The sequence below is a fragment of the Lepidochelys kempii genome, chromosome 3, assembly GCF_965140285.1.
Source record: "Lepidochelys kempii isolate rLepKem1 chromosome 3, rLepKem1.hap1, whole genome shotgun sequence".
NCBI lineage: Eukaryota > Metazoa > Chordata > Testudines > Cheloniidae > Lepidochelys > Lepidochelys kempii.
The window spans coordinates 202,140,218-202,163,514 of NC_136382.1; the positions used below are offsets into that span (position 1 = coordinate 202,140,218).

At 41.4% G+C, this 23,297-nt stretch overlaps 1 protein-coding gene across 18 annotated transcripts in view; it reads right to left on the reverse strand.

Moving 5' to 3' along the window:
• Positions 1–23,297, reverse strand: part of PLCB4 (phospholipase C beta 4) — a 326,044-nt gene that overhangs the window by 91,754 nt on the left and 210,993 nt on the right. For all 18 annotated transcript variants that reach the window (XM_073339656.2, XM_073339654.2, XM_073339639.2 and 15 more), the window contains 6 exons: positions 17,990–18,069; positions 16,937–16,990; positions 10,420–10,501; positions 9,739–9,839; positions 9,062–9,119; positions 3,281–3,389 (listed from right to left, as the gene is read on the reverse strand). In XM_073339656.2, coding sequence (XP_073195757.1) covers positions 3,281–3,389; positions 9,062–9,119; positions 9,739–9,839; positions 10,420–10,501; positions 16,937–16,990; positions 17,990–18,069 — 484 coding nt within the window. The remainder of the gene's footprint in view (positions 1–3,280; positions 3,390–9,061; positions 9,120–9,738; positions 9,840–10,419; positions 10,502–16,936; positions 16,991–17,989; positions 18,070–23,297) is intronic.

Below are 23,297 nucleotides of genomic sequence, written 5' to 3' on the forward strand. Positions count from 1 at the left end.
ACCCAGAAGAGGAGCTGGTATTTTATAACAGCAGATAAAAGAAAATTAGCAACAATAATTTAAGTACAAGACTCTCCCAGTCTTTCAAAGGCTGGAATCCAAAGATTCTATTAGCATGACCTAGAAAGTTAATTTATTTTGGATTTATTTCCAAACCATGGAAGGTTCGAGACTTTTGCTAACCATCCTACTGTTCAGCGTATATACAGCAGATTATCTTCCTGACAATGAAAATTAAAACATTGTCTGCATAAACAAAGCCATGTTAGAAAATAGGGCTGTGTGTGCACAGTAACTTTGATCACAGTGTTCATAGTATGTTTTCTTCCTCCTCTTTTTGTTTTGTGCTTCAGAAATTGTAAAAGATGAGGGGCTAGATTCTGGTGTAAGCCAGATCAGAATCTGCCTGTGGTATCTATTTTAAAAATGGCCTCATGCTAAAAAAAAAGGGGGGGGCAGTTAACCATCTAAATAGTGACATGACACAATTGGAATGCAATTTGAACTTGAAGTTCATGTTTCCTAATGTCAGACATGGGAGCTCTGTTATTGGCAAGGGATGGCTAACAGCAGCTCCAATTTTACTTTGTTTCACATGACCTTTTTGTTCCAACAGAGAATCCCTAACCCCCCAGCTTTCACTTGCTCATAACTTTCTGAACAAGCCTCACTTGGGGCTTTGAACTTTCTATTCTTGGTCACAGCCAAATCCCTTCAGCTGGCTTTGAGTTAGGAGAAAATGAAAAAAAAAAACCCAACACATTCTCATCTTAAGAAATTTAACTCCCCTCCCACCCCACATACACACTAAGAACTTAAAAACAGCAGAATAAAGTAGCTCCAAGCACGACATGCGATTAGTCTGGAGGAAAAAGTATAAGAGAGTGAAAAAAAATCACTACTGTGTATAGTTGTTGAATATTTGCTATGATTTTAGCAACGTAATGAAGTCCTCCCTCAATGATAACATAATTAAGAGGCTGAGTTAGCAGCCTAGCAGAAGGAGAAAGTGTCTATAACTACTCTCCCAAAGAGCTCCTGAGCTTACTGAGCCATTCATGTACTGCACAGCACATGAGAAAGGGTTGAGTTCTAGTTACTGATCCTTACCATACAGCAGGGGTAGTCAATAGGCGGACCATGGGCCAAATCCAGACCGCCAGCTGCTTTTGAATGGACCCCCAAATCTTTTTATTTACCTATTATCATTATTGTTGTTATTATTTTAATTATTTTTTCTGGAGTATGGACCTTGACTACACCTTGACCAAGAAATTTCGACCTTGACAAAAAAATAATTCACTATCCCTGCTGTACGGTGACCAAGGCAGGACTGGTTTCTTACAGCTCTTGTGCAGCGAATGAGGTCTTGCCTCCCACACAGTGCTATTCAGTGCACACATGTGCCTAAGTGCCTTATGGAATAGGGGTCTTGTAAAGGACTGCAGAGAACAGACACCACACAGATAAGCCATGTCTCCATTGGATGTTGGGGTAGGGTGGCAATTCATGCATTCCCAGAATACCAGACATTATGGTACTTCCAGGACTGGTGTGGGCCTTACCCTCCAGCATGACCTACTGGCGTGACCTCACATGGACAGTGCATACAAGGGCACACTAGTGGGGGTGGAATGATGTGCTTTTCAAAATGTCATCCCCATCTGATACTGGACAGAACCTAGTCTGGTTGTGTCTCCACACTGGACTTGGGAACAACCACCCAACAAGAGGACAGTATGGTTTAAAGCCAGATGAAGTTGTGGATCCCCAACGTAGGCAGGTTGTTGGGAATCCACAACTTCTGGGGCCAATTCCTCCCCTTCTCCCACTAATTCCATTGGGGTAAAACCACAATGAACTAACCCCACCAAGGAAAGACAAACATCAGAAAAACCCCATCGACTTTTCTGCAGCAGACATTCTGCATTTACATACATGACAGTAGAAATAAGAAAGAAAGAAAGAAAGAAAGAAAGAAAGAAAGAAAGAAAAAGAATTAAAACAATAGGCTCAATTCACTACCATGACTCAATGACTGGTTGAAAGAATATGAAAGCCGTATAGAAGCTTATGCCGGCATCAGCTTCTAGATAGGTATTTTGCAGACAAGAAACTGTATCTTCATAAACTACTGGTTCGCTTTATCTTCTGCACACCCAAAAGATGGGTGCATATCTTTCTGAATAGGGGAAAACAATTCTCATTATAGCTTGTATATTATGGGAAAACACTTGGAATATGCTGGCATCTAGACAGTAGATCCATGACTTCATTAAACATGTAACGAATAGGATTAGATTAAAAAGAAAAGGAGGTAATTAGTAAGAGGAGTTTCTGGTACATATGGGGTGGAAAACAAAATAAGCTATAAAGTTGATGCCTTCAAAATTCCCATCCGTGACTCCACGAAGAGAAAACAATGGATCTTGGGGTGTCCTACAGATCATTTTTTAAAAAGAAATACCCTGCTATTGAGAGGAGATATCTTCCATCTGATAGCCAGAGGATTGGTTGAAAGCCTTCCCCTTTTTTACTGGAGTGCCCTGAGAAGTTATAGAGGGACCACCAGCTCACAGGTTCAATTTTAGCAAAAACTCATAAGCAATCTGTTAACAGATAGTGTGATGCAAGGATAGCAGAATAAACTAGGAGCAACATATACAGGATGAGATCCTTACCCCTCATTCAACTGCTTTACTCCTGGTAAAAGGACCAGAGTGGAGTCAAAGCACCCCACAAGCCCTGTTTCCTGTGGTGCAGGAACCAAGGAAGACAGCCACTGGCTCCTCACAATCCCTTGTGGAGGAAGCATGCCTGAGGCAGGAGGAGCACATCAGGGATGGAGATGCAGCTGGTGGTATTGCAGAGATTATGGGCAAAACTGAGGCTTAGAGAAGACTGAGTAGGATGCTGCAACTTAGACAAGCCCCCAGGGCTATGTTATGCCTTCAGCCTCTGCAGCATATAGAGACGATTAGGAGAGCACAAAGGTACTTACCCTTATTGCTTTGGTTAAAGCTAACATAGCATTTTACTATGTACCTGTGAAAGAAGCCCTCCCATTGACATAACTCTGTATACACTGAGGGTTAGAGGTCAGTATAACTGCGATGCTCAGGGGTGTGGATTTTTCACCGATGTAAGTTTATAGTACAGATCTGGCCTCAGTCTCATTGGGACTTAGGCTCCTAAGTCACTTATGTGCTTTTTAAAATTTAAAGTATCTAAAGAAATGTGGTATTAATTTTTGATACACAGATATTCCCACTTTGTTTACCTTTATTCTTCAAATCTTCATCTGGCTCATATGTTTCAATTATCTGCATTGCTCTTTTTGAATCATAGAATGGGAATAAAATTTCATTCAGACGAGGATCTCGTTGATGCTAAGGTTAGAAAATAACATAATTTAGCAGGACTACTTACTGCAAGGCTATATGCCAAGAACTTTTCATTACTGCAGATGAAAAAGAAAGAGCTGGACAATTTTTTTAAACTAGAATTTACAGAATATCCCAATTGTAACTTCAGCACTATATAAATTTAAATCTAGTTATCTAGGAAAACAACAGGCAGTTTGCTCATCTGACATGTATTATTGCTATTTACTCATTACAATAAAATAACGCATGTGGAGTATGTGCCAATAAAATTTTGACAATTAACAGCAGATCCTTTAATAACTTGGTAAATCTTCTTCCTTCGTCAGAAATCTTTTATGTAGGTCACACAAACTGATGGGCCTGACTGATGGTTACATAATTATCCCTTCATAAAACTTGTGTCTTCATCAATATGGATGACTAGAATAAACATTAAAAAAAATAAGTTGCTACAAATATTCTATGCGAAAACTGCATTTGGAAATATGTTAACTGGTGTCTGTTATCTCTGCGAATCGTGGAGCTACTGGGGCTTTCTGAAAAAATCACCTTAGGATCATAGAGCAAATACGAAAACCATTAAAAAAACATCTTCACAGTGTCATCCCAAAATGTATAGCAATTAATGATGTAGGGATTTCATGATATCATACACAAATATTGTTTGGACTATATTTAGGCATAGTAGGTATCAGTGACTTCCAATAAATCTCTAAAGGCCTGATTCATGACACATTCACTTTAGAGTGTGCAATGCAATTTTCACTTTTATTCACACTGGATTCGAGCTGCACACGGTGTGCCTGATTCTCCATTAAAAAAATTAAAAACATAATTCAACTGAGTAGTGGCATGTAAGCGGATGCAAAAGCAAAACAAATAAACAAATATGACCATGGAAACACTCTTTTACCCAGGTAGGTGCAGTTTTAAAGCTGTAATTTACATTCAAAAATGTAACATAGGCCACCCGCGTACTGTTGACCAATAATTTAGGAGTGGACAGTGTGGGATGTCTATGGCTGAAGGCACTATAAGCATTTGCTGTAATTCCTTACATACAAATATTTTGATATTCTGTTCAACATCAAGCTATGTCCAATCAAAAATAAGCAACCTGATCTCAGCTTTACAACCAACACATTAGTATGTGTGGTTGGTTAATTCTAAGAAATTACAACTAATGCCCATTTAAACATGCAGTTAATGAAGCATCCTTTTATTAATGCTATGGACAGTTGACAGCATCTGAAGTATAGCTGTTAAATTCACTATACGTTGGCTATCAAGATATCTAAGTAAATCTCAGATGAAATATGAAATGTAAGCAGCTGAATGCAAGACACACCTTGCTAAGCATCTCTCAGGAGCACAACACTAGCATGCAACTGTACAGCCGACCACATGTAATCACACGTGACAAACTTTGCACCAATAGTGAAAATGCATCATTTGAAACAACTGAAAGAAAGAGGAGGGGAGGCTCTTATTAAAGAAGAGTGATCTTCCCCACTTCACTCTTCCATGGATAATCATAAATAGAACAGAGGTGACACAGGGGAAGAAAATAGATGGGAGAAGGTAAACAACGCTTCTTAGCAATCACAGCCAAAAAATTATTGCAGGGAACTAACAGTAATATTTTTGTTGTTGTCATCATGATCACTGCTCATTATCTTATTTTTTTTCCCCATTTGGGCAAAACGTAAGTCTCTTTAAGTTTACTTAATTAAAAACAATTCTAGTAGTACTTGACAATTTGTGTGATGTTATTAAAAAAAAAAGGAATGTCAAGCAGGATCCCTTGCATAAATGTTTTATGCTAGTAAGTTTGTTGGCACAGGGAATTTATAATGCAAAACAACATAGCTGACCAATATGAAAAGCATAAAGGCCCCAGGACTAATCACATATGTCCAGCAAAGCTGCTGTTGCTTGTTCTAGTTACCACATTAGACAGGATCCATACCTTTCTACTAGGTGTTCCTTAACAAAAGGAGGGTAAATCATTTAAGGGGGGCAGGGGTAGAGGGTGCCTGTTTACTTTGGAAAGAGAAAGAGGGAAGAAACAGATGCTCTCCAAATATGGCCACCTAGCCATTTACCTCCTAGCCAGATAAATACTTGCGGATATGTGAAACAACTCATGATTTGCTAGAAACCAGTTTCATTATTGGGATTTATGAGGTCCAGCAGAAATATTGGCCCCTCTCCACCAAAAACAGAAAAGGGAAACTTACTAAACAAGAAGGATCCAATCTCCCATTTCATCTCATCTCTTTGCTTAGCAGAAAGCAGGAGTCCAGGCCAGCCTGTACTGAATTACTACTTTTGATAATTACACACATAGACCAAAGCTAAAATCTGTGGCTGCGAGTAAATGGCAGGAGGAAATCTCAGTAGCTTTAGGTCTGTTTCATTTTTTTATTATTTTTCCTTTTCTTTAGACTGAACTTAAAAAAAGAACACATGCACAGAAGTGCCTGACAATAATTAGACTTCTAAAACAACTCACCAGCATTAATGATGATACATAATTAAATTAACTGTCAGCCTGAAGCATTAAACAGTCAAAATGGAGCTAACAATTTACCTCAGCCAACAGACAATAAAAAAATGAAAAGAACTCCAGAAAAGCCTCACTTCCAAATCAGAGATACCCAGGAACATACGCTCATCCTTCCCTAAAAACCCTATCAAACAAATTGCTTTTGCAACCTACAACATGCCTGGAAGGTCATCAAATTCAGGCTATTTTGGAACAAAGTGGAAACAAGTTCAGAAGTCCCAGGGCACATCCTCACTAAGAACGCCTTGCCAGCAGCCACCTCTTTTTTATAATGGTAATAAACTTTTATTGTTTGCAGGATTGCTGTAGCCATGTGTGTCCCAGAACATGGGAGGGACAAGGTGGGTGAGGGAGTATCTTTTATTCGACCAACTTATGCTGGTGAAAGAGACAAACTTTTGAATTACACGGAGCTCTTCTTCAGTTCTGGGAAAGATAGCGTCATAGCTAAGTACAAGGTGGAACAGACTGTTAAGCACAGGAATTACCATGCTGCAAAGGACCATTCAAAATGAAGTGGGCCATTAACAGTTCTGCAACCATAGAACAAAGGAGAGTTAGGGCACATCTACACACACAGTGCTGTACCCACAGAGTTGTTATTGAGCCATATGATGCACTGGACGAGGGACACCACATGTTGAGATAGGCTCATAGATTTTAAAAGGTGTTGTGAGGGGTCTGCATCATTGTAGCAGTGGAGAGATGTCTGCAGGTTTTGCATCTGTTGCTCTGGCGGGGTCTGGTGCCACTGAGTTGGTATGTCGTGGTTTGTGCAGAGCTTTGCGTTTGATGATGAGCTTGGTAAGGTTGGGAGGGTTATTTGAAGGCCAGAAGATGGTGTTCTAGAAAGCACTGGCACTCACTCCATGGGTGCTCCTGGGCTCGAGCACCCATGGAAAAAAAATCATGACTGCTCAGCACCCACAAGACACGGCTGTTCGGCAGTGCCGCTGATCAGCCCTTTGGCGGCTGGGGGAGGTGCTTGGGGGAGGGCGGAGAACAGCCAGTGGCGGGCAGGCGGGGGGAGCAAGAGGCAGAGTGAGGGCGTGGCCTTGAGGGAGGAATGGGGATGGAGCACCCCCGAGGAACAATAAAAGCCAGCGCCTATGCCGGAAAGATTGCGTTCAGGATGTGGTCCCCATCAAATATGGATGGAATGAGACCATCGCTACGTTCTCAAATGAACTCGCGCAGAAAAATGACCAAAAAGACCAAAACACTGTATCAACCGTCAAACAATCACTCCATATCTGGCCTCACAGCCCTTGTCTTCAAAGGAAGCCTGCACGACCCTTTACTGTCTCTTTCAACAATCTGTAACCCTGGTTCCTTGGTTCTATGACTGCAGAGTTGTTAATGGCCCACTTCACTCTCAATGGCCCCTTTAAACATGTTGTTAGCTCTTATGCTTAACAACTGTGTATTTATCTGTGACACTCTGAGTACCTTTCCCAGATCTAAAGAAGAGCTCTGTGTCTCTTTCAGCAACAGAAGTTGGTCCAATAAACAGTATTACCTCACCCATCTCATCTCTCTCAATAAGCGTTTACGTTTTCCAGCTCGAGCACCTGTGCGGACTACAGAGAGTGCAGGCCATACGTGAAGGGAGAAAGAGACGATGTCTTAGGTAAGTAGGTCCCAGGTCACTTAAGGCCTTACACATCACGACCAACACATTAAACTCTACTCAGACTATGACTACACTAGAGAGCCGCTCTAAGCCGAAGGGAGAATGCTCTCCTGTCGACTTAATTAACTCACCCTCAATGAGCAGCAGTAGCTATGTTGGCAAAAGAAACTCTCCCACCGACATAGTGCTGTCCACACTGGTGCTTAGGTCGGTGTAATTTATGTCACTCGGGGGTGTGGATTATTTACACATCATACCAATCCTCGTTCCTACAAGCACTTACACATATGCCTAGCTTTGTGACCATGGATTTCAATGGGACTACTCATAGTAGTCAGATGAAGCATGTATGTAACTGTTTCCAAGGTTGGGCCACATTTGGGGCAGCCACTGAGCGTGGTTTACTCCATGTGCCTAGTCCACTGGACAGCGGTAAAACTGTTCATTTCATCACTACTTTTCCTCTACTTCTTTTAAAAAAAATCCTTTGTGTTTGGTTCACTTTTGGAGATCAATAAGGTATATGCTGCTTTTTGAACAGGGAGCAAAGGGGCCCTCTTTTAGATACACTGATGCATGGTTAAATCTCTGCATAGAGAAATGAGAAAATAGCAATTTGCTGTGGCTGTTCTTGTTTAAGTTTGTTCTTGGATAACTTGTCAGTTCACTCAAAGACTATAGAGAAGGAACACAATTCTGCAGTCAGTTGGGAAAAAAAAAAGAGTTTTGTGGCACAAAAGCTGGGGAATTACTTGGTGTTCGCAATACTTCATTTGTTTCAAGTAAATTCTGTCAAATTCACTTAAGTGGTGTGTAACTCTGTAAATCATACTCCCACTTATCTTAATATGATTTAGAAATAGAAGAAAATCACACACTTTAATAAAACACTTTTTCAGAGACTAGACTGAAGAAACACTGCAGACTCTTGCTAATAAATGTGCATTTTAGAAATACTGCTGCCAATATAGTTCCTTCTATCCTACATATTAATATTTTCAGAATCACATACAATCCATTAAAATATCCTTATGATCCACAGATTTGTAATAAACAGAAAATATTTGATAGTGGAGAATCAAGCCACTACATATAAAAGCCCACTTCATTTTTCTGTTATTCAGATTCAGCAATCAGATGCCTAAAAGTAAAATAACTGCTTATAACAAAACACTGAGTATCGTTTAGTTGAAATTACTTTGTATATAACAGTATAAAATGTATAAAACATACACAACAATAGCTTCACACCACAGCAAGTAATCAACAGAAGCAATCCGCAAAGCCAACACAGAGAAAGCACAAGAACATATACGGTTGAAGCTGATTTTTGCACCTGGATATTGCCATAATGAAAAGATCAGCAGATCAAAAGCACAGCAAATAATGGCATGATACATGCAATGAGAAGACTGGAAGAAGCAAGCCACTGCAGACAGACTTGTATGGTAGTTAATGTATGAAAAAGCTTACTTCATTTAGAAAGCTCACTAATTGGTCTACCGTTAAATAATCAGTTTTGTCTCCATTGCTGAAAAGAAATTTATTAGAAAAAGTAAGTTTTCATGTATGATGCTACAGTAGGTATGATTTACATGTTGACATTGTTGATACTTTCTAAACCTTGCAGTTTCCTAACACTGAAGTAGCTATGTATTCTCAAAATGAACAAACACTGTCAAGGCAAACAAACAGTCTATGCTTGCTACAGTATAATAATACCCTCTCTTCTCAGTATGATTTAACAAATGTTAATTTAGAAAACAACATGTAAGTCCTCCATTTGAGAAGAATCTGATTGAACAAACTTTTAGACTTCTTGCTTAATCTAGTTAGTTCACATACTGTGTTAATAACCTAAAGGAGCAGGTTAAAACTGTAGGTAGTTAGTAAAGCCAATGCAAAAAAAGTTCCAGGTGCTTCTTTTAACTCATGTAAAAGTTGCTCTAAAATACAGAGTTAACTTTTACATGAATAATTTGGGGGAAAAGACAAGAAAATGTAGATGTGACTTGGTTTGCAAATACTGTACATGGAATTAGGAGTTACGGTTGGAAATTCTTTACCATGTTCAGTGTTGTACCGGTAATACTAGAAATAGACTAAAATGACAGTAAAACAATTTAAAATTAGTTTAATATTTAACTTACATCTTCCTAAAGAGTTCCTCTATGTCCGTACGAGGACATATTTTTTGGGTTAGTTCATAAAATTTCTCATAAGTAAAAGCGGGAGGCTCAATTTCATCATTCTGGAAAACAAAACAAAACGTAAAGGTTGATTTAGCAAGAAAGAGCCAATTTACTTATTCTATTCTATCAGCATGTCTGAGTATTAGAAAAGTATTAGTAACATGTGCCTAATGCACGTAGCTTTATTTATATTTTCTGAGAAGAGCTCTCCATTTTTTCCTTACCCCAAATCTGTTTAGTGCACTTATATTCTGACTACATGGTAACATTAAGTCTGTGAATGATAAAATAAATAATAATAATATGTAAAAAAGTAAATACAGAACAAGGACATAGTCTTTATTTTGCCTGTTGAAGTTAAAGTTAAAAAAAAAAATCATTCAAGGTACCATGTGAATGTGTGAATTTAAATATTCAACACACTGGGACATCAGAAAAAAGTCCGAGCTAACTTTGGTACCATTTAGTATAAACCACATTAGTAAACATTCCTGTTTAAGTGAAGTGATGACGCAGCTGTCTGAGAACACAAGGCATGTTTTTTTCACATGACACAAATGACTTAACACATAACGATATAATCTCATCGATTCTGTGATTTCTTAATATAAAAAAATGTTATTTTAAATTGGCAAATACCTTTCCACTGGGAAGCCCTAGTTCCTTAAGTGCCTGAAAGATCACCTTTTCTGTTTTACCTGATGCAAAGGTTCTGGTAATACTAAGAAAAAGAAGAAAAAAAGTTAGTCACTTTTAAAATAATCAGTTTCAGTCTCTTACTCCTTTTCTCCTCCAACATTTCCCCCCTTTTTCAAACGACGTATGCACGTACCTCTAGAGACAATTGTGGACCAAGCCCAGTTGTAATAATGCTGTAAGCTTCCACAGAGCAGAAATACTCCGCCTGCTCTCTGTGTAAGGCAACTACTAAAAGATTTAGCAAAACAGTGATCTGCCCAAAGAACTAAGAGGTTTGTTCAGTAAGAGTTGTGCAACATGTTATTCTGCTGGCAGTTTTCAACATGATACATAGACAACTTACTGTGTCAAAAAAAAAAAAAAAGCAGCAGGGCTACAAACAAGGTAGGTATTAGCCAACTCAACTCTAGGCTTTGCTGCTTCCTCTGTGTTCACAGTTGTGACTCCTACTCTTCTACACTATTAATCCGTCCATTTTAAGGCAGTCATCCCACAGGAAATCCTGATCCATTCCCATTCCTCTGCTTCCTTCCTCCTCTCTTTTGAAGTTATTTCTCCCCATGAGAAACTCTCTAAATTCTGATACCTCATATTTTCCACCAAGACCATCTTCCACACACAGAATTTTGTTACTCTTACCTTGCTGTCCCTTCTTCCCTTGAAAGGCTCTCTAATCCGCTCCAACCAAGGCTATTCCTCCTCCAGACAGACCACGTACAACCATTTTTGCTTCCTTCCCACTTCCACTGAGACACTTAAACTCCTGGACCAATTTGGTTTCTTTGTATAAAAGATGGATTTATTTCACCATCCATTAGACTAAGCCCTGGTCTACACTAGGACTTTAGATCGAATTTAGCAGCGTTAAATCGATGAAACCCTGCACCCGTCCACACGATGAAGCCCTTTTTTTCAACTTAAAGGGCTCTTAAAATCGATTTCCTTACACCACCCCTGACAAGTGGATTAGCGCTTAAATCGGCCTTGCCGGGTCAAATTTGGGGTACTGTGGACACAATTCGATGGTATTGGCCTCCGGGACCTATCCCAGAGTGCTCCATTGTGACCGCTCTGGACAGCACTCTCAACTCAGATGCACTGGTCAGGTAGACAGGAAAAGAACCGCAAACTTTTGAATCTCATTTTCGGAGACTGCGGGAACTTGTGGGATAACTACCCACAGTGCAACACTCCGGAAGTCGACGCTTGCCTCGGTACTATGGAAGCACTCCGCCGAGTTAATGCACTTAGAGCATTTTCTGTGGGGACACACACACTCGAATATATAAAACAATTTCTAAAAAACTGAATTCTATAAATTCGACCTAATTTCGTAGTGTAGACATACCCTAAGAGCCTCATGTTTACTTGGAACACAATATATCCAAATCTATGATGTCTGATGTGATTAATATGAAGACTTTTGTTTTATTTCTGTTTCCACTGGAGATGAGCTTCAGAAAAGTCAGATCACAGCCAGCCTTCCCCCCCCCCCCAAAGGGCTGAGCCAAAATCATGGGGCCAACTACTCCCCAAGCTTTGGTGTCCAGATCTGGAGACAAATACTGTGGCTTAGGGCACGTCCATAATCCTAACATGAGCATTACATCAGGAAAGACTTCACAACAGTAATCTGACTAAAATACGCTGCCTTCTATATCACCAAATGAATTTTCCAAGACTTCTTATTAATATCATGGACACTAAGTAAATACACAAAGTGAAAGATGTGAAATACACTGTTCCCATTATTATATATTCCCATATCAATCAAGATTTGTTTTGTTCTCCAAAACACTGAAAACCACTTGTATAAATATTTTCCGACCAATAAAATGAAGATCAGCAAGCCAAAGATATAAATGATAAATTAATATTTTTGGTCAAGATTTTTTTAAAACAGGTGCTTAAAGTTAGACTCTTACGTCCATATTTAAGGACTTAAATAAGTAGTCCGATTTTCAAAGTCGTTGAGTACCCAGTAGCTCCCATCGAAATAGGGGCTGGGATGCCTAAAGTTACACTCCTATTTTTTAAAAATCTCAGCTGTTATCTATTGAACCCTTTCTAATTTTCAGCGACATTACACTCTAATTTATATAGATTTAGATTGCATTGGTGAATTTTTGGTTCAAGGTAAACTAATATAACCAGTTTTAAACCCATAAAAATGTTTCCACCTGGGGTTAAACTAAAATTAGTTTAACAAACTTCAGTTAAATTGGTGCAACCAGCGTGTGCAGACAAGAGTTTAGGACAGTCGCAGTGTGGTATCTACTGACAAATGCTTACTTTTTATAATGACCATTTCATTTTCGACCAAGCTATACCAAACTTCATGTGAAACACTCAGTTCTTGTAAGGTTTGCACATGAATTTCCAGATTAAAACTGCTCAGATACATTTGACAAAGCAAGTAAAGTAAACACTGAACGCCTCTGAGATTTGCCCACCACCAATTGTTATGCGCGCTCCCTCCCCAACCTATTGATGGAAACATTTATGCTATGCTATGCTTATACCCACACAGGCTATGTTAAATTCCCCAAAAAAACAACAAAGGAATAGAGTCCTGCACCTTGCATAGTCTATTACACCAAGGGAAAGTCGGGGCAAACTGTTACGAATTGGTAGCATTTATACCACTTTGCACTGTTGTAAATGACTGCACAAGGTGCAGACCTAGGAAGAATCAGGCCTACAGAGTTCCACTTTCCCAAGGCTTGGCATTCGCCTAGGCCTTTTGCTGGTTGTCGTGGGGTCTATGTTAAAGTTCAAAGAAACATAGATTTCTCATTTCCCAGAGAAGACTTTTCCCTCAGGCTTTCTTTAGGCTTCAATGTCAAAATGAAATCAAACTGACAGAGTTTATTTTCCTGTCTCATGTTCCTAGTCCCCACCAGCTCTGACATGGAGACTTGTCTTCCTGAGGGAATGAAAATCCCATATATATCCCCATAGCTGCCAGGTCTTGTGCAACTCTAGCTCATGTATTTCCTCCTCTGGGTGACCGTGAGCAGTAGGACAGGTGTGGGAGAAGATGGAAGCTGATCCCTCTCACCCACAGATGTGGGATGGAGGAGGCAGGGTTGACTGAGTAGCCTGGAGAAGTCAGCCAGTATAAAGATATAGGAGGAAAGCAGGGTGTAGCCTATGCAGCATAGAGTCTAAGGGGTTGTTTAGGAAAAGCAGAAGGAATGGGAGTGCCTGAGGAAGCCGGCGGGAGGAGTTATCAGGGATGAGGAGAGCCTGGAGCACTGGGGAGATGCTGGGATGGGGCAAAGCCTGGAGACGTGAGGGCGGCTTCTGGGGGAAGAGAAAGGTCAGGAGTCTGATAGTTGCTAGAGGCAGGGTGAGCCCTGGACCCATTACCTCCCTGGCCTGCCTCCTTTCACCTCCTGTCCCCATCTATGTCCTATTCCCCTCAACCCTGGCCCCCACCTTGTGCCCCTGTGCCTGTCCCCACTCCCCTTCTGATCTGCTCCATGCCAACATGTCCCTTGTGCAGTAGATGGCCTCCTCCTTCTCCAGGCTGTCTGAGGGCCAGTTGAGACAGAGAAGAGAGAGTCTCCTCCCTATCCTCACTGCTGCGACGTCACATCATAGCAGCCCCCAGGCCTGGGGGAAAACCCTGCTCAGCCCCTCCAGCAGGGCTGTAGGAATGTGTGATGAAGCTGCTCAATGCATGACACCTGACAGACCAATATCTAGCTCTATGCCCAGTAGGCCTTACTGGAACCCAACAGGTCTCAGGGGCTATAATCCCCATTGGGACCTCAGTGCCGAGGGAGAAAGGGAACATCCATGGACCCTACGCTTCAAAGCTCTGGTCTCAAGTGCAGGATAGGGTCAACAGCCTGGGTTTTCCTTTCCTTTAATCTTAAACTGCTTCCCCGACACCCCTTCCTTTCGCTCAGTGTCCGCCTCCCATATTCTCCTAAGGAAGGCATGGAAAAGAGAGAGTGCTTGCACCAGAGGCTTCTCCAATGAGCCCGGAAAAAGGGCTACCACACCCTATCAGAGGCACCTAGATGAGTTGCCTGATTTTCAGAGGTGTTGAGCACCTGCAGTTCCTGTTGAAGCCACTGGATTCAAAGTTACAGTGTTCAAAGATAGTTCAATGAAACCACATGTTCTGTTAATCCAAGAAGTCTGGCGTTTCACAGGATGACACTAAATTAATTACCATATATATTTTTCTGAGAGGTGCAGCGCTATACTCCTTAGCTTTGAAGGCTGAGAATCTGAGCAACACGGAGTTTCCCTCTTTATAGCATGAAACAGGATTAGATCGGTCACAAGTGCCAAATGATTTGGTGGATTTATGGAAACTAAAATCCCTTCAAGGGAGTACTGCTGGCTGAAATCCACATAGTATTCTTGAGTGCTAATGCCTGCTTTGGAATGCCTGCATTAGCAGTACAGTACGTGTGAAATCCATGCACTGTACCTTCATATCTGTGTGGCAGTCTACAATAAATTGAGTGCGGCACATTAATTATTCCATCAAAAGACTGATTTCTTTTTATGCCTGAACTGGCCTTTGTTTGAGCAAACATCAGGATCCTAGACTTCAATTCACTAGCATATTGTGCTAAAAACACTTTGAAACTGAGCCCTTTTGGAGGCCTGCTTGCCTCGACATGGAAATTGTGTAAATCTATGTCAGAGTGGTAGCAGTGTTAAGTCTGTATCAGCAAAAATAAAAACAACAAGGAGTACTAGTGGCACCTTAGAGACTAACAAATTTAGTTGGGCATAAGCTTTTGCGGGCTAAAACCCACTTCATTAGATACATGGAGTGGAAAATACAGTAGGAAGATATATATAATAGTACATGAAAAGATGGGAGTTGCCTTACTAAGGGGGGGTCGAGACAATTCAATTCAAGTGGGTTATTATCAACAAGACGAAAAATCACTTTTTGTAGTAGTAATCAGGGTGGCTCATTTCAAACAGTTGACAAGAAGGTGTGAGTACCAATAGGGGGAAATTAGCTTTTAGTTCTTGTAGTGACTCATCCACTCCCAGTCTTTACTCGGGCCTTATTTGATGGGGTCCAGTTTGCAAATTAATTCCAGTTCTAGGGTAACAAAGGACTTAAAATTGAACAGCTTTTAACGAGAGCCATTGATATGTACTGAACAGGACAGTTATTTCATTTAAACCACCTATTTGAGATCCATGGATCTGACAGGAAGATTTAAGTCATTAGAGTGACTGGACTGTGCTGTCCCCAGTGGATCTGCATGCAGAAGGGGATGGATTAAGCCTCTTCAGCATCGTTCCCCCAGCCCCATTATTCTGCAGATACCCCATCCACGGGGGCGCTATTTAGAAGGTGCCCCAAGGAGGTTTGGTGCAAGACCAAGGGACCAGCAGGGGACTGGCCATTTGAAAGTAGATATATTAATAAACCAAAGCAGCATTCATTCCTTCAAGGTGCCCTCCTTGGCTCCGGTTATGGTTGGAGTCATGCTGCCAAAGGAGAGACGGGGGCAATGGAGCAGGCTCTATGGTTCTGGGGGTTTTGCTGCTTCTCAGCTCCACAAGGATCCAATCCCCACTCTCTTGAAAAGATGCCTGGCAAGCAACTCCACGAGGGGAGCCCCACCATGTTTTCCGGCACTTCTTGCCCCCCTTCCAGGTAATGCTGTGGATGTGGGCAATATGGCCCAGTATTAGCAAGAGTGGTGACTTTCACATTTTTCTGTGCGGGAAGGAGAGAAGGCAAATTGTTTGATAGGATTTTGAGCAGGTATGTGTAAGAGAAATGCAGTAAAACTAGACTATAAGGAAGAGCGACATCAGATGTCTCAGCCAGACTGCTCTAACAACTGCTTACAGAGAAATATATTGTTTTGTTCCATAGTTGCCTTTTTAATCTTTGGCAATAAGTAAGCCAAGACCTGCTGTGGGTTGTATACTGCATGGCATAAATATTGTTCCAGAAGTTCCTGTGAACACAAGAATAATTCTGGCAAAGCTGCCTCTTTTAGTTTTGCAGTGAATTGCATTTCCCAATGTACCTGCTATTCTGTATTTGCAATGGTCTGAAACATTTGTATGCTGCTATTGACAAAGTCTTTACAACCTGCCTTCTAACTACTGAAAAACTCATCCCTGAACACTCAGGGTTAGTGCCTATAAGCTGCTAGATGTGCTTTGCTCCAAGTAGATTTCCCAAGAGTTGAAAGCTCTTAACACTTCACAGGATAGGGCTCTTAATAAGAAAAAAAATCACTGATTTCTTTAGGAGTTTTTCCTGCTTAAAAAGGAATAGAGCAAAAATGACAATGTCTTAGTTCCCATCTTGTTGTTTATAAATATATTACAATTATAAAATTAATATTATCCAAATATAATCAGCAAGCATATTAATATAATAAAATATGATCTGATACACATTACACAAAACATATGTGCTAGGTTGCTAAGCTCCTCCAATTGTGCTTACCTCCTAACGGGAATTTTGCCATTTGTGTTGGTCAGAAACGCCAGCTTCATCCAGCTGAAATGTAGAAAGAAATGTTAAAAATTAATATCGTATTTATTTATTTTAGTAAAAACAGGGTTCTAGATATTTCTATTCAGGTTAATGGTGCCTGCCATCTTTGTGAAATGACCACAAAAAACAACAGCAGTTCTAATCTTCGACTCATTAATGATCTTTTTGAAACTCCAAAAGACAATAAGCCACATCCCACCAGCCGGCCAGAGTCAGCCTGACCCTTAGGCAGGCCTGGATTGTAAGGGAAGTACTACAGAGCCCACTGCCTGCCAGAGTGTCCAGACAGAACTGCAGTTCCTGCCTTCGGGGTATCACAGGGACTGCGTCCTGGGAATTCATAGCACCCTAGAGAAAGTAGGGCCGGGCAGGCAGGAGACAAGTACCACAGCACCACTACCCCGCACAGTGGCCTGAAAAAGGAACAGGAAGTACGCTGAACCCGACAAAGGGTAAGAGAAAGCTGAGGGTGTGCTGGGAAGCCTCAGGAGGCGTTCCGTCTGCTTCCTTAGCGCTCCCTGTGGAGCAGGGCATGGCTACAATGCAGAGCTGTGCTCCAGAGGCAAAATTCATCCCAGAATAATTAGAAAATCAGTACCTCCCTTGACAGACAACCTCTCCCTTGCTACATACTTCCAAAACCAGTATCGCCCATGGGGGTGATGTGTATGTATCAAGGGAAGAACAGACAAGACAATAATTAAAATGACACGTCTCAGTAGATTAAATGTACGCTTGTAAACTTTCTTACACTCTCTCAGGCAGACACCAAGCTAGGGACTTGGAAACTTGGATGTTTACAATGAAACACGAGACTTAAATGCTGTTAACACCGTGTATCGCATGGGAGGTTGAAGTCTGAGGGAATTTTTCCTGTAGACTGTTTTGACAATTGCATTGGTTGAGCCAAGAAAAGAAAGGACAACCAAGACAGTTCATATAGGAAAATATGTGTCCAAAAAAAGATACACAGGAGGAAAAACAGGGAGGGAAAAGCCTTACTGTTTCTTGAGGCATGTCATTGGACTGACGTTGTTCGCTCTGAAGTTATGTATGATGGATCCAAGTCCTTCTCCCCATTGCTGAAAGACAAGAAAACACACAGGCACTCAGCTATGGAAAACAAAAAGGGGGAAAGCAGGCCAACCTAATCACTGGGCATGCCTGTCTCAAAGGAAAAGCTTTTCTCCTTTTCACGCAACTATACAAAATGTAGAGAACCTGACGTATAAAACTCTCTCCCAACCCCACCTTGGAAGGGAGAGCCAGCATCCAAACTGCGTATTACACGCTAATATTTTATTCTTCGATAAACAAAGTCACGCTGGTTCCCATTTTTTCCCCAGCTACATAAATGCTGCATCTGTAGTGCCATTAAAACAGCTGATTGCCAGCAAAGGAAAGCTGCCCACTGATGGTTTTATTAAGCTCTCTATTTATAGACTGTATAAATATAAATCTCTTTCAGCTGCTGTTGGCAATATTAGCTATTCCTAAGCAACATTATACAATATGTGATGACATATTTAACTGCGTTCTATTTTAGAACAGAAATGAAGCAAAATATTAATAATCTATAGCAGACTACAAGGAGGCACAGCATGTGTGTTATGTGACGAACCAAATCTAACTGCCTGTTACATATTCCATCATGCTTTCTTTCCAGTTTTCATCCTTAAAAAGTAAAACATTCCACTGACCATGAGGCTATCTTTCAGCAAACAGCAGTACTGCAGTCCTTACATAATTTCTTTATAAGGATCTATTTTTCAACTGTAGTTCACATCCTGACTTTGCTGATTTGTACTGAAAACGTTTGAGACTTAGGGCCTAAAATTAAAACCAACGGGAGTTGGCAATGGAAGCTTTGGGTGAGCAAGGACAATAAGATCAACCCCCAAAACAGCAGAAATCTAATGACATGACAGGCCAAGTTCTATCTCAGTTATGCCCGTATAATGCTGAGACTATTGCATAGACCAGTGGTTCTCAACCTATTTATTATTGTGGTCTGCATTTGCTGCTCTTCATGTGTTATGTGGGCCGCTTCCACACAATATATATATATATACTACCTGTATGGTCCTGACGTTGTCACACGGGCCTTAGCTGTGTGCTGACTGGGCTGCAAGCAGCCTGTGGATTGAGAACCATTGGCATAGACTATTTGCATCAGTGTAACTGAAATGGGGTTTGCTCCACTGTTCCCTATCAGCCTAATGAGTAGAAAGCCTCTCATTAAAGGTAAAACTCTGTACATGGAGCTTGAACCGACCACGTGTATGCCAAAATCTATTCTAGAAACACTTTATAAATAGAAGTAGATGAGTGTATTTTTCTTTTCATGAATGAGTGTTGTACATATCTCTAAAATTTATATGAGGCAATATTGAAGGCTTGAGCAAACTATATACAATAAGTCTGACCTGTAGCCTTAGGTGGCTAAAATAAACTAAAAATGCCCATCTTTAAACACACATTGAAATTACACAGTAGTTGTGTAATTTCATAAAGCATGAAAACAGAGCCCCAACTCTGTTTAAAGGCATCATGTTGTGTTCTCAAAAACAAATGCCAAAGCTTTGCTGAAAAGACTTCATATGTGGTTCTCTCATCTTCTTTCCGCTGGGTGATTAAGACCCCTTAGGAAAACCATCTCTCAAAGTTTTACTAAGTACGCCTGTACTGTAGTCTATCAGAGATTGCTCAGTTCTCTCTCACTGTGGTATTTAAGCACTCTTTTACCTGGTCTTTCCTTTTTTTAAAATGTTTTTAAAAACATCCTAATGGAAATGATATGCTGCCGCTGCAAGAACACTGCGGTACCATTATCTGCCCCAGACTGAGCTAGATTTGTCTGACATTCTTGAAAAGCTCTTGACTCTCTTGGCTTTCAATAAGAAGTTAAATTTTAAAAGCCACAGTGTGCAAAAATAACTTCAGGGCAGCTAAACTAAACAAAATGCAAGTCATACAAATGTACAGTCTTAAAAAAAACAACAGGTTTTCTGCTACAACATGCCACCAGATGTCAGTAGAAGTATTGTGTACAATGCTGTCAATGCGAACACATGGTTAAGAAATAAAGATACATACCTGTCAACTTGGATTTTCAGGCAACTATATTAAAGCACCAAACCCTTGTCCTTAGCTTTCTCTTTTATTCATCAGGACCAACTGCCCTGGGGCACCACCACTGGGAAAACCCAAGCCATGAATCACGTATCCAGCTCTTTCTTGGTGGAAAGATTAAGTCCTGCTTAGGAAGGATTCCCAAACAGCCCTTCCCCAACAGGTAAACCAAGCCTGGGGCTGCTCTATTTTGTGCCAACATAAGTGGATGAAATCACAGAATCATAGAATATCAGGGTTGGAAGGGACCTCAGGAGGTCATCTAGTCCAACCCCCTGCTCAAAGTAGGACCAATCCCCAACTAAATCATCCCAGCCAGGGCTTTGTTAAGCCTGACCTTAAAAACCTCAAAGGAAGGAGATTCCACCACCCCCCTAGGTAACGCATTCCAGTGCTTCACCACCCTCCTACTGGACAAGTTTTTCCTTATATCCAACCTAAGCCTCCCCCACTGCAACTTGAGACCATTACTCCTTGTTCTGTCATCTGCTACCACTGAGAACAGCCGAGCTCCATCCTCTTTGGAACCCCCTTTCAGGTAGTTGAAAGCAGCTATCAAATCCCCCCTCATTCCTCTCTTCTGCAGACTAAACAATCCCAGTTCCCTCAGCCTCTTCTCAGAAGTCATATGTTCCAGTCCCCTAATCATTTTTGTTGCCCTCTACTGGATGCTTTCCAATTTTTCCCACATCCTTCTTGTAGTTTGGGGCCCAAAACTGGACACAATACTCCAGATGAGGCCTCACCAATGTTGAATAGAGGGAAACAATCACGTCCCTCGATCTGCTGGCAGTGCTCCTACTTATACAGACCAAAATACCGTTAGCCTTCTTGGCAACAAGGGCACACTGTTGGCTCATATCCAGCTTCTCGTCCACTGTAACCCCTAGGTCCTTTTCTGCAGAACTGCTGCCTAGCCATTCGGTCCCTAGTCTGTAGGAGTGCATGGGATTCATCAAAGGCAATAACTGGTAAATCATAGGGGAATCCCAGCCACACCATGCTATGCTGGTACAGGGCAAAGGAGTAGCATAAGAGCTCCTAGGCCAGCACTGAATCACCCTTCCATTGGCGTGATGCTCCCTGGGCTGCTTACGCCAGCTTTTGGGCCAGACTCCCACCAGCTGTGCCACACCAGAGCATCTGTCTCCTTGTGTTCAATTTGGGACTAGGTAGTACCACACATGGGTCAGCTGGTCTGTTTTACCCAAAGGCTACTAGCTTGCCTCAAATTACCTGGGGATGGGAGAGTCAAAAAAAAGGAGGACTGTGTACAAATTGCACTGGAGCTATATGACACCGGATGAAGAATTGAGCTACCAGTAGGTTCAGGCATATGCTTGAAGGTGTCTGTACCCTGTGCACGAAATGTCACATTATTTGTCAGGCGGTCAAAGATCAAATCCTTGTGAGCCAGAAATCTTCTGCAAAAAACTAATTTTTAAGATTACACCATCAAATGAAAAAAAGAGTCTGAATATACAGGACTGTGACAATGTTAAATTGGCAATATATAGCTTTTCTGTCACCAACCCATTCCCAGATTAATTGGAAAACAGGCTAGCTAACGTGTTGTCTCTGTAAAAGGGGGAAAAGGAAGCATTTATACCCTTCCCACAACCTAAATAGTATCCTAAGGGCTGGTCTACACTTAAAACACTGCAGTGGAACAGCTGCGCCTCTGTAGCTCGTTTCAGTGCAGATGTTACCTACCCTGGCAGGAGGCGTTCAACTGTCGGGATAGGGAATCCACCTCCCCAAGAAGCAGTAGCTAGGTCAACAGGAGCATTTTTCAGTCGACCTAGAGGTATCTACACCAGGGGGTTAGGTCGACTTGACTGCATCACTCTGGGGTGTGGATTTTTCACATCCCGAGTGACAGTTATACCCCCCTAATTTCCTTGCGTAGACCAGGTGTAAAATGGCCACACGAATCTGGGAACAACCCTTTTTCCTCGCTATGAGGGAACTACCAATTTGACTTGTTCTAAATCAGTTACATGAAGGTGAAGTAACAGCAAACACTCTGCAAAGACAATCAAATCTGTTGCCTAGTGTTCAGCATCACCAAGCCACTAGGTATTGAAAGAATGGCAAAGACCACTGAAAAAATCAAATTCTGAATTCAAGTAAACAAGGACACCGGCATAAAACCTGAATGACACAAACTGTTATTCTGGATTTATATCAGTGTAACCAGGAGAGGAATCTGTCCCTTAGTATCTAACCTTAGAGAAGCAATGACCATGAAACTAAATGGAAAAAATGAAGCAGTGGGCACAGAAACTACAGGATGAAGAGCTGAATGCACAACTAAGTACATGGAATGTGGAAAAAGATAACTGAACTAGCTCTGTTAAACAAAGAGCCAGCATTTATGAATGCCTTTAAGTGGAAAAAATGAAAGAAACATTGACTGAAGAAGCCTGTCTTCCAACGTTTGCTGAATAACTCCATCAAATCCTTTAGAGCTACTCAGTGACCTTGCTTTGTCTTGGTTTCCTCAATGAAACACAAGCCAGCAGTGGCAGAGTGCACAGACTGCTTGATCTCTTAGCTCTGAATTAGCCAGGGCCTTATATTTAACAGGATGAGATGCAAAGTAGGGTCATTGAGAGTGACTAAAAACTGCTGTAACCTTCAGCTCATGCTGTTCAGTCCAACATCACCCATGGTTTAGTTATAGATGAGACCTGTATTACCCAAATCGAGGAGTAATTCCAAGGAGATTCCACCTTTCCTGTGTCCATGTAGTTTCTCCAGTGAGAACATGAACACCAGGCTAACTCTAGGTCCAACATGAACAGCAGGCTAAGGAACTAGGATGACGGAGTGGTTTTTTGCATCTGGTATTATCCCAAGGGGGTGCCTAGTGCCAAAGACTGATTTGTTAGAGTCCAGGACTCGATAATTTGTGGATAATATCTAAATCAACACTTCTAAGTGGGATCACTATCCATCCCAAATTAAGCAATTCTCCCTCCGACACAGCCTTGCCACCCACAACCCACACAACAAATCCATCAGCATTCCCATACCCAATTCATTCGTTCCCCTTCTGCCCCCCCACCAGCACACTCACAGCCCCAGTGCGCCCCCTTTGCTTCTGTTCTCATGCACACACACAGAGCTGCGTGGAAAGGGGCCTGATCCTGAGCTGCTGCTTCCAGACGTGGTC